Source organism: Suillus subalutaceus (genome assembly GCF_016647625.1).
Source record: "Suillus subalutaceus strain FC151 chromosome Unknown DFJ58scaffold_61, whole genome shotgun sequence".
NCBI lineage: Eukaryota > Fungi > Basidiomycota > Agaricomycetes > Boletales > Suillaceae > Suillus > Suillus subalutaceus.
Genome location: NW_024540310.1, coordinates 104,368 through 115,158, shown reverse-complemented (window position 1 = coordinate 115,158; position 10,791 = coordinate 104,368). Strand labels below are relative to the sequence as shown.

The following is a 10,791-nucleotide window of genomic DNA, read 5'->3' as shown; positions in this document are numbered from 1 at the left end:
CGGACGTGCATAATATCCCGTATGATACGGGCCAGCGGACCATGGGCCGAGGGTAGATATATCCTCGACTGTGACGGATGGGCCGGGAGTGTTATTATTCCCGATGGAGACGGGTGGGCCCAGGTGGGGAATATGTAAAGTAGATGGGTGGGCCGATGGACATGAATTTTCAATAGACGGATCGGCCGAGGTAGTTGGATATTATGTAGATGGGTGTACCAAGGTAGATATGTATCAAATAGCCGGGTATATCAAGGGTGCTTGTTATCACATAGACAGGTGGGCCCAGATATATATCATATTAGACGGGTGGGCCGACGAATTAATATTATTTTGTAGACGGGTGGGCCGAGGGAGCGGTAAAAGATGTATTATATACAGGTGGGCCGACGGGAGACATATATTGCATAGATGGGTAGGCCGATGTGGGGGTATATAAGATAGACGGGTGGGCCCAGGAGAATGATAATTGTAGACATGATGGAGCTCAGCTAGTTGTATATCATCCAAATCAAAGGAGGTGATTATTCAAAGTCATCTAATGATGTGGTATGGCACGGAGCTTTGCAAAGGGGTGAAGTGGAAACTCGAGCGAAGTGTACCGAGTTCCGAGACCCGGGTCTCGACAAACAAATATGTGATGTCCAGCACACTTCCGATCATCTGGTATCTCATTGAGCAATGGATGATAATAGATCTTTGAAAGCCAACATCATCCAAGCCTACCAAATGCCAAATGCCAAGTTCCGACCACCGAAAATTGAGTGAAGTGTACCAATATCTGAGCCCCAACTATCGAATCCCGAAAATCGACCATCGAGTCCCGACTACCGAGTCATGAAACCCGACGCCTGACCATTGAATCCCGACAATCGAGTATCGAGTCCCGACCATCGAGACCCGAGACCCGATGCCCGAGACCCGAGACCCGACGCCCAAGACCCGAGATTCGAGACAAGTTCCAACTATGGTGTCCCGGGTATCAAAATCGAGTGAAGTGTACCGAGATCCGAGGCCCGGGTCTCGACAAACGAGTATCTGACATCCAACAGACTTCCAATCATGTGGTATTTCATTGAGCAATAGATGATAAGAGAAATAGATCTTTGAAAGCTCAGATCATCCAAGGCTCCCTTATCTGATCCTCTCAATCTCCACCCCCTTTAACACCAAAGTGCGGACATTCAGGATTCAGCTTCTGATCTCACAAGATCAATTCAATCATGGATGTTTCTTCCACTTCCGATGATGAAATAACCCTCTTGCGCACTTGGGCCCTGACTGTCACTCATGTGGCATGTGATTATACGGAACAGAAATTCAATGCAGAGAAGACAGGAGGAGACCCAGTTATACCTTCTCCAAACCTAGACACTGATCTGGTGATGGCTTGTGATCAATTGGTTGATCGGCTCATAAAGGCATATAAAAATCCCAGTGAGTCTTCCTGCAGATTCGGAAAATTCGTTTTATCAGTCAAATTGCTTCATCACAGTTCAAATGCCGATTGATATTGCAAGATATAGCAAATTGATCTCCCCAAAGGACACGGGGCGTAATGAAGAGAGAGAGGAAAAGTTGCTCGAGAGGTGTCCTCCTGGCCATGAGGGCACAAAGTTGATCGACATACCCGCGACAATTCTTGATGCATCCGGTGCCATCATCGCATGGTACCTCCCAGACGCCTTGACCGATGCCACCCAGGTGTGTTATATATATTGTGACTGGATGGATATTGAACATCAAATGGTACGTACAGAATGAAATTTGGGCGGCCTCGGATATGCTAGCTCCCATGCTCGAACAAAGCATAAAGCTCGATGGGATTTGGCGGACTAATCAACAGTGGTTCACACCAAGCTCGGAAAATGATGTCCTAACTCCCGGATGCGTTAATTTATCTCCGGCATGGTTTCAGCAGGGGCACGAGGTAGGATCTGATGACATGGCGATCTCGGTAGTTAAACTCACCAATCCCATAGAATCAGTCCGATCCGGAGGTATCTGCATCATTGAAGGGACCATCCTCCGAGAACATCCTCAAAGCCATTGCGAGGCCAGCAGCCATTGCCACAGCGGCACTCAGGGTGATGCATCCTGAGCAGTACTGGGCAGGGTTGCAGGCCTTTGCGAGCCTCGGAGAAAAGGCACGAAGCAAGGAACTGCCGAAGATGTCAGAGACTCTCCAGTACTGGGCAACGGTGTTTAACAGCCTCACCGTCATATGCAATCGGGAAACCCCGAATCATCGAGACCCCTCATCGATTTCCGAATGCTTTGATATTCTCACTAGCGTGGGGAATTATTCTAATGCTCGGATGAGTATGCCAAGCCTGCAGCTGGAGTTAAGGTACGATCCGGGGTGCATGATTGCATTTTCGGGAAGGATTGTCAGACACGCGGTTCATGCAGTGGAAGGGGATCGGATTGCCTGGGCATGGTATATGAGGGATGCTGTTCATGTTTATGCTGGGATTCCGTCGTGTGGATGGGCAAGGTTGGATTGGAAGAAGTAGAAAGGTAGTTACCCGTGTTAGTACCCACCTTCAAATACATGATACTAAATGTCAGGCACTCCATACTCAACATTCGGGTTTCGGGTCTTGATAGTCGGGACTTGATATTCGATTTCACCGACTACCGAGTACCGGGTTTCGGGTTTCGGTACAGGGTACCCGGTACTTGATAGTCGGGACTCGATATTCGATTTCACCGACTACCGAGTACCGGGTTTCGGGGTTCGGTACACGGTACCCGGTACTCGGTGATTCAAGAAAACAACTCCCAAAATTGATGAGTGTCATGTTTTGAGTTTTGTTTCGATTTGTTTCGAGTGTCGAATCTCGGGCTTCAGGCTTCGTGTTTCGGGTCTCGATAATAGGGACTCAATACTCGATGGTCGGCACTCACATCTCGGGCTTCGGGAGTCGATTGTCGGGACTCGGGTTTCAAGACTCGGTAGTCGGGACTCGATAGTGCGGATTCGGGTTTCAAGACTCGGTACCCGGTACTCGGGTTTCGGTACTCGGTGATTCAAGAAAGTGTCGTGGTGTTTGGAGTTTTGATTTGTTTCGTGTCGAATCTCGGGCTTCGGGCTGCTTGGGTTTTGGGTCTCGATATTGGGGACTCGATACTCAATGGTCGGCACTCAAATCTCGGGCTTCGGGAGTCGATTGTCAGGACTCGGGTTTCAAGACTCGATTGTCGGGACTCGATGGTTGGGACTCGATGGTTGGGACTCGATAGTCGGGCTGTGGGACTCGATTGTCAGGACTCGGTGGGGACTCAAAACTCGCAACTCATAGCAATGTTCGAGTTTCAAGTCTCGTCTCGAATCTTGGGCTTCGGGACTGGATATCCGGGACTCTATGTTTGGGACTCAATATTTGGAACTCAAGATATCTGGATCTCGATACTCGATATTTGGTATGCAGGACTCAGCATACAGTGGCTCAAAAAACTGTCCGCATGTTTTGACATTTTTCACTATCTATGATATTGTGTGAGAATGAACAAATTCCTCAAGGACATACTTATACCACATTGTAGTATGGCTTCAGGGCTTTTATTTGAGCCCTACACCGTGGGAATCGGCGGAGATATGGTGGAGATATAAGGCTTATAAAATGATGACTCATGTGGACAGTTTTTTTGAGTGTATATTAAAACTATATAAATCATTATTTATGACACCATAAAAATCATGCCACTATTATATAAATTATAAAGTGGTGTCATTATGTTATTTTATGACTATATCTAACTATATAAACCAGAATATCTCATGTATCATAGTCATAATCACCATGAAAGCCATCTCCTCTGCTCAAAGAGATAATATCCTCTCTCTGTCTTATGCTGGCCTCTCTGCTCGCCAAATTTCCTCTAGAACTGGAATATGCAAGTCCACTGTGGCCAAGTTCATCAAAGAAAGCCACCCAGACAAGGAAAACTCTTGTGGAGGACGTCCATCCAAGCTTACCTCTACTGACAAAAGGGCTATTATCCAACATATCACTACAGGAAAGGCTGATAATGCTGTCCAAGCCACCCATTATATCAATTCCACCATCACTACCCCTGTCTCTTCACAAACTGTGAGGAATGTTCTCAAGGCAGCTCATCTCAAGGCAGTAACAAAGAAGAAAAAGCCTCTTCTCTCCATCAAACATAGGCAGAGAAGACTAGCCTTTGCCTTAGCTCATCAACACTGGACTGTAGAGGACTGGAAGCATGTTATATGGTCAGATGAGACCAAAATCAATAGGATTGGGTCAGATGGGAAGGTGTATGTATGGAAAAAGAAGGGAGATGGCCTAACAGACAGAGAGGTTAATGGGACTGTCAAGTTTGGAGGAGGTTCTTTAATGGTATGGGGCTGTATGGGATGGAATGGTGTGGGAATGCTTGCTGAGGTTGAGGGGAAGATGAATGCTGAGCAGTATGTGGACATTTTAAATGACCACTTGCTGCCTAGCTTGGCAGAATCAGGGATTGATGAAGAAGATATCATTTTCCAACAGGATAATGATCCCAAGCACACATCCAGAAGAGCTAGGGAATGGTTTGAAGAACATAACATCAATGTTCTTGACTGGCCAGCACAGTCTCCTGATGTCAATGTCATTGAACATCTCTGGGGAACACTCAAGAAAAAGCTTCAAGCCTATGAAAACCCCCCTAAAGGAGTATGGGAGCTTTGGGAGAGAGTAGCAGTGGAATGGGGGAAGATCACAGCTGAGGATTGCCAGAAATTAATTGAGAGTATGCCTAGAAGGATAGAGGCAGTAATTAAAGCCAAGGGAGGTCATACAAAATACTAGAATACCTGGTTATTACTGTAAAATACTTGAGTCAAAAAACTGTCCGCATGAGTCACCATTTTGTGAGCCTTGTATCTCCACCATATCTCCACCGATTCCCACGGTGTAGGGCTCAAATGAAAGCCCTGAAGCCATACTACAATGTGGTATAAGCATGTTTTTGAGGCATTTGTTTGTTCTCATACAATATTATAGATAGTGAAAAATGCCAAAACATACGGACGGTTTTTTGAGCCACTGTATAGCAATAGGTCAGATATTCGAAAGTCAGTATGTAATTTTCAGTACTTATTTCATCATGTACAGAATTTAGACATCAACATTCTGAACTGAAGGACTAGAACTACTCTGGTCCCCTTGGGTTCAATTTGGTTAGGACGGCGGTGTACATCTGAATCTCTGCCATCTTTTCACGGATGCCAGCTTGTTGATCCTCAATCACTGTCAGGAGGCGTTCCCTCATCCACCTCAGTGCCTTCAGCGTTGCAACCGAGCTTTCATCCACCTGCTCGGGAACAACAAGACGTTCGTCCTCAACGCCAGACTAGAAAGGATTAGTCATCACTCAAGGAAATTCTGTAAAAGTCTTACTAGCCAATGCTGGTAGTGACAGACACAATTAGCGAATACCTGATCCCATGGCCATAATTCGTTCGGGATGGCAGTTGATCCGGTCCACCATGGAGTACCATAGGTGGATACAATGCGGGAGGGATCCCCCAGATCTGCAACATCTTGAAACTGGCATAGGTGGGATGAAAAGATGTGGTCCGGAACCATGTTCCAGGCGAGCTCCGGAATCAACTGAAGAATATGAGCAACCGGGCTCGGAACAACCGAAATGATGTTCCTTGCAGCTGAGTACTGCAGGATGGGAGTCACAAAAGTCTGTTGGAAATGTCAGCATCGACCACCACAGTCATCAGCCTCTTACAGCTATCTCCCATTGCAGCCCGGCTTTAAAGTGCGTGATCCGAGTAGCAGATGGCTCCTGGGTGTGGGCAGCCTCCATCTGATATTGAGAGATGGACGCTCGGATGCGAGATGCAGCCATTGACATTGTAGCTGCAATATCTGCCTGAGTGAGTGTGAGGGGTCGGAACCCATTGCCGGACGTCTGAGAATTAGAAGGGGATGTTGGGGGAGTATGCAATACAGACATGGTTAATGCAGGATTATGAAGCTGGAAATGACAATGACAATGGCAGTTGGTTCGGAGGTCAAGATATGAGCCACTGGTTGACTGATAAAAATTTTCAAACTCCGACATGGGTCGACCCGGCCAATTCCCGGGACTAAAATGTTTGGGTCAAAGTAGCTGTTTCATATCGTTGGTAAAAAAATTTCATTCATCTCGAGCATCTATAAACCCGGTCTTCAGGTCTTGAAATGCTGCCTGGGCATCCTGTGCCAGCAATGAATACATTTGGGATTGCCTTCCCGAGTAGCATGCATGACCCGGAAGGTGTTTCACCAATGATTCCCGCATCCTGTCACCCCATTGGGTTGCTTTCCACAAGAAAAAGTTACATGTCCAATCCATCTCCAATTGGACCAACATCATTTCTTCCTTCCATCGATCCCGTAGTGCCTTTGCCCGGAGCCAATGAACTCGGTAAACTTCGGATGACTCTGTCAGCTGAGCGCGGGACACATCAAGCATGCCCGAACTCACATTCCTCATTCCACGAGTGATTGGGACCCCCAAGGTCGACTTCGACTGACCAGAACCAAGCGAGGGACTCGTTTCGCTGACCTCGGGCATTTGGATCGCCGACGGCAGTGCTGATTTTGAGCTGCTCTCGAAGCAGGGGTTTGTATTTCTGAACCTGGTCTTGCCCTGGCTCCAGTTGCATCATTTGCTTCCTCGTCTTCGTATATATACTGGCATGGAGGGACACCGCCTGCTGCACCGACGTCACCTGGGACCAAGCTCGAGTTTTCAGGGCCTGGGATTTGGCTTGCCTAACTGTTGTTCGAAACAGAATCGCCTTGTTGCACAAGTGAATTCGGAGGTTGTGAAGGGAGTCATTGGCCTGCCCTTCACGAAGAGACATCTCCAGCGGAATGAGATCGTCTGCCATACAGCGTCTGCATCAATCTACCCCGAGGTTTGATGGCAATGGGATTACAGTGAGCTCAGGGGAGTTTGCCCATGTGTCAGATGTCTCGGTGAAGTCTGCCAAGTCATCATCGAGATCATCAAGAATGTCCAAGTTCAAGTCTTCAGGATCATCATCTGCATCAAATCCCTCTCCGAGATGCGTAATAGCAGACCGAGTGAATCCATCTATCTGGCCTTGGAGACGATCGCGTTGCCGGGCGATGTCTAACTTCTGTGTCTCAGTAGTTCTTCTACCAATCCTTCGGACCTCGATGAGCAATGCAATTTGAGCCTCTTCAATTGCCAACCCCATTGATATCCATGTCGCCACAGACCTGCGAGCAGGTGCTGCATTTCGGGCATTACCCTCCTCTAGTAGCCTAAGCTCGATCTCCTTTTTGCTCGGTGCTGAATGCAAAATTAAATCAGACTTTGATGGAGACAAAGTCAACTAACCCTTCTTGATATTAATCTCATATACATCCATAGCCGCAGGATTATTTATTCTGCTGGACTGAGCGATCCTCTCGCTGGCTAGCCACTCTGTCTTTGAATCGCCGGGTGCTGCTTCATTGAGTATGTCGAAAGCCTTTTCACTTTCGGCAATGCCATTCTTCGCCTGCTTGTATTTTCGGCAAAGGGTCCTTTTCATGCGGATCATCTTGCAGAAATTGGAATCATTCATCTGATAATCGAGACATTCCTTTCGATGCGGGGATGACATTCCCCGAGCAGCAGGGGAAATCAGGTTGAGACGTGACCATAGGGTCTCCATGATCTCTCCATCAATCCGACCGATGCCTTCGATAAAATTCGACGCATATCGGACATAGCAGCTGTCCTGATGTCCGTGGATGTGCCACAACCCGATTCCGGGAATGATGGTCAATTCCGGAACCATTTCGAGAAATCGGCTTCGATCCACCCGAACCCGAAAGTGCTTGTTGTATTGACAGTTGATATCATAGAAGGTGACCGCCCTGGTGATGCCTTCCATGTTGTGCCGGGCAGCCTCACAAAGGGCATAGTCCATGTTCATTTGTCTGCGAATGATGCATGGTTAACTCGTGAATATCGAATGGCTGGGTCGGCTTGCCTTTCGCCTTTCTGAAAATCTACCATCGAGTGAGGAACAAAGCAACCGTGTCTCGCACAGGCTACTCCCCCGATGCCCGTGGATTCCAGCTTGTGCCGAGCCGCATTTGCTTGATTTACTGCCCGGTGATTGTTGCAGCTTGATTTTTCTAAAGTGTCGGCAGCCTCTGCAAGATGCGTGTTATACCTGTCCTTTCCCACCATGAATCCCAACCCATCCGACAGCCAAACTTCATCAAATGGCTTCATGGGATGCAGGTGTTCAGCTTTGAAATTTCCATCCATAACAAATGACCGGGTGTATTTCCACCTTGGAGTTGTTATTATCGCTGAGGTGACTTCGGTATCGAGGAAGACTCACTCATCAAGTGATTCATCCCCTGAGAAGGACACATTAATCCCAGGCTGAGGACATGCCGGGCAAAATAATGCGAGATCTCCTGCATTCGGGCTGTCGGAACAATGGCCGAAGCCATGCCATTTCATCGTCTTCAACTGCCTCCACTGTCGGGCGACTCTCATGAGCTCTCGGTATCGGTCCTTGCCCCATGCCTTGTCAATATAATGTCCTTTAGATGAGAGAGACATGGCATTACCGGTACAAGGTGTGGAAACATCCTCGAGGTCATTCGCCGGAGCTTGCTGTAATAGTTCATCGCCGAGGTCCCACATTCAAGGTTGTCCAGTAGAAAATCATCGAGAACCCTGAAGGTGAATAAAGTCTTCGGCTTGTTAAATGAAGCGGGGAAAAATCCATGTCGAAACATTTGAAGGTCTGGACTCATGGCATTTGGACAATCGCAGCATCGAACCCGGAGGCGATGAACTCCGGACTTGTCAATGATGACCATGGTGTTTTCCTTCGGCTGGAACTCGGGGTCCCGACACAGATGGTAGATCTTCAGGCTCAAGCTGGTCTTCCGGTTCGTCTTCTTCGAACAAGTCCACCTATCCGTAAGTACCGGACATTGTTTTGCCCTCATGACCGAGGTGTATGACGAGTCCGACGTGAGCGAGACAACTTTGCTCAAAGAATTGACCATTCCATTGACTGATCCAATGGAAGGGATTGCAAAGATGTTGACTTCTGCAACAGCCAGTGCAATAGAGTGGCTCCCCAAGACAATCTTGACATTTGTAGACCCCATCCTGGTCGCAGACGACGCATCTCCTATCTTCTGGTGGAGCTTCTCGATCCAGGAGGTGATGCAGATATGATTTCTGCCTTGGCAGCCATTGCCTGAGGTAGTCATTCTGACTCTGGATTTGTTATACTTAGCTATCATTTGAATTGCAATGCAACATTTTACATGAACTTGCCATGGTTTTTGGGAGTTGCAAAGGCTCAAATGAGCCTTGGTCTTGCTCGTAAGTATTATCAGGAATGTTCTTCCCAAAGAGGGTGTGCCTCAACAGGCCGAAGTGTTGGTGATTCTGGGGGAGAGCTAGGCATGGACCTGTATGCACGTCTTTTTGTGCTTGCAAGTGGGACCTTGACCCAAATTTTCCTACCTCTGCTTCCCCTTGCTTCTACCCTGTGGGATCTTTGCAGTGGGGTGCATCTACCTATCTTCATGTTATTTTCTAAGGCTGCAAGCAAAGCACGAGCTCAGGAATGCGAATAAATTGTTATTGCAATGTGATCTTATGCGGGCTTGATGCGTCATTACAATTCATTTCCAATAATGGAATTGTGTCCACTATGGGTCGATTAACCAACTGTTAGGCTTTGCTCAAAGTTGAACTTGTCACCTATATTACTTCCACCTTGCTCATCCTCAGCCCTTTCTGCAATCTCATTCACAATGGCAAGATCAGGTCATTCACTCAGTTGACTTCCACTTCTGGAAGACATAGGGCGCGTCAACCACAGACACAGAAGCTCACGGATAACGAAATTTCGGAGTTGAAGAACTACCTTCCTGAGTGGACTTCGGCGAAAAGGATTGAGAAGAGGGCAGTTTTCACTGCCATAGCTAGGGCTGCCAGGCTATTTGCTCCCAAGGTCGACCAAGCACAATGGAAGAAGAGGAAGCAGGTGATTCATCCTTGCTTCATTCAAAACTAAAATTTTAACACTTATTCTTCCATGAACTCTCAGATGTACAAGACATGGTTGTTCAACAACCAGAAAAAGAAGGAGAGGAAGGACATGATAAAGTATGGGAGGAAAATGGACTCCTAGGCAGGTGATCTACCAGCAGAAACGGGAGGAGGTGCTGAAGAGGATTGAGGACGAGTCCGGGGCAAAGCCAGGAGGTCCCGGTATGTTCAAGCATTATCAGGCGTAAAAAGAGTCATGGCTGAATTGTCCGATGATGAGTTGGAGAAGGCGAAAGACACGGCTGAAGAATGGTCCAGCAACTTTCCTCCTCCCGAGATACAAGCACAAGTGGCTCGTAAGAAGGGACCGGCGTATATGGAGCACTTTTCGAAGGAGATGTGGAGGGCAATGCGGGATGAGAGTGTTTGTGATGTCGGGCGGGATGAGAGTGTTTTGTACGCTCGGCCTCGATTAGTTGTTGGATGGAAGGGTCAGGAAGACCTCCAGTACGGCGTTTGTAATCATGGAGTCGATCTTGGACGGATTGGTCTTCCAGGAAAGATTAGCTCAAAGATAACTGCTCTGCTTTCAGATACTCACATTCTGGGTGTTGGTATTTTCCGAAAGGATGGAGCTCCCGGACCCATCAACCGTACATCCTCGATATTGAGCTCCGGCTGGTCTCCAGGGAGTTCGGTAGATGATTTGTCGGCTTGGGAGATAAG

General features: G+C 47.6%; 4 protein-coding genes across 4 annotated transcripts; 2 read left to right on the top strand and 2 right to left on the bottom strand.

Annotated features, from left to right (window-relative positions):
• Positions 1-1,223: 1,223 nt before the first annotated feature.
• Positions 1,224-3,032, top strand: DFJ58DRAFT_841928 (uncharacterized protein; the record flags this gene model as incomplete). The annotated part of the gene is made up of 7 exons (XM_041392766.1): positions 1,224-1,437; positions 1,496-1,704; positions 1,760-1,930; positions 1,983-2,350; positions 2,413-2,520; positions 2,572-2,664; positions 2,855-3,032. The coding sequence occupies 7 exons, from the start codon at positions 1,224-1,226 to the stop codon at positions 3,030-3,032; spliced, it is 1,341 nt and encodes a 446-aa protein (XP_041243326.1).
• Positions 3,033-5,126: 2,094 nt separating this feature from the next.
• On the bottom strand, positions 5,127-6,055 carry DFJ58DRAFT_791457 (uncharacterized protein). The gene is made up of 3 exons (XM_041390311.1): positions 5,758-6,055; positions 5,415-5,711; positions 5,127-5,367 (listed from the first exon to the last, which is right to left on the bottom strand). Exons 1-3 carry the CDS (start codon positions 5,983-5,985, stop codon positions 5,167-5,169), a joined length of 726 nt encoding a protein of 241 aa, XP_041243325.1. The 5' UTR covers positions 5,986-6,055; the 3' UTR covers positions 5,127-5,166.
• A 113-nt stretch (positions 6,056-6,168) lies between these two features.
• Positions 6,169-9,584, bottom strand: DFJ58DRAFT_716610 (uncharacterized protein; the record flags this gene model as incomplete). Its single annotated transcript, XM_041384237.1, has 11 exons — positions 6,169-6,313; positions 6,341-6,443; positions 6,499-6,880; positions 6,929-7,335; positions 7,384-7,970; positions 8,024-8,332; positions 8,414-8,562; positions 8,619-8,855; positions 8,896-8,954; positions 8,985-9,280; positions 9,535-9,584. The coding sequence occupies 11 exons, from the start codon at positions 9,582-9,584 to the stop codon at positions 6,169-6,171; spliced, it is 2,724 nt and encodes a 907-aa protein (XP_041243324.1).
• A 737-nt stretch (positions 9,585-10,321) lies between these two features.
• On the top strand, positions 10,322-10,632 carry DFJ58DRAFT_728584 (uncharacterized protein; the record flags this gene model as incomplete). Its single annotated transcript, XM_041385605.1, has 2 exons — positions 10,322-10,572; positions 10,623-10,632. 2 exons carry the CDS (start codon positions 10,322-10,324, stop codon positions 10,630-10,632), a joined length of 261 nt encoding a protein of 86 aa, XP_041243323.1.
• Between the last annotated feature and the right edge of the window lie 159 nt (positions 10,633-10,791).

What these genes read in the sequence shown, in the direction of transcription:
- DFJ58DRAFT_791457 (XM_041390311.1), bottom strand. Translation starts at nt 5,985, where the DNA reads ATGTCTGTATTGCATACTCCCCCAACATCCCCTTCTAATTCTCAGACG. An exon ending in GGCTGCAATGGGAGATAGCT is followed by an intron (nt 5,712 to 5,757) that starts GTAAGAGGCTGA and finishes CATTTCCAACAG; the next exon opens with ACTTTTGTGACTCCCATCCT. An exon ending in GTCACTACCAGCATTGGCTA is followed by an intron (nt 5,368 to 5,414) that starts GTAAGACTTTTA and finishes AATCCTTTCTAG; the next exon opens with TCTGGCGTTGAGGACGAACG.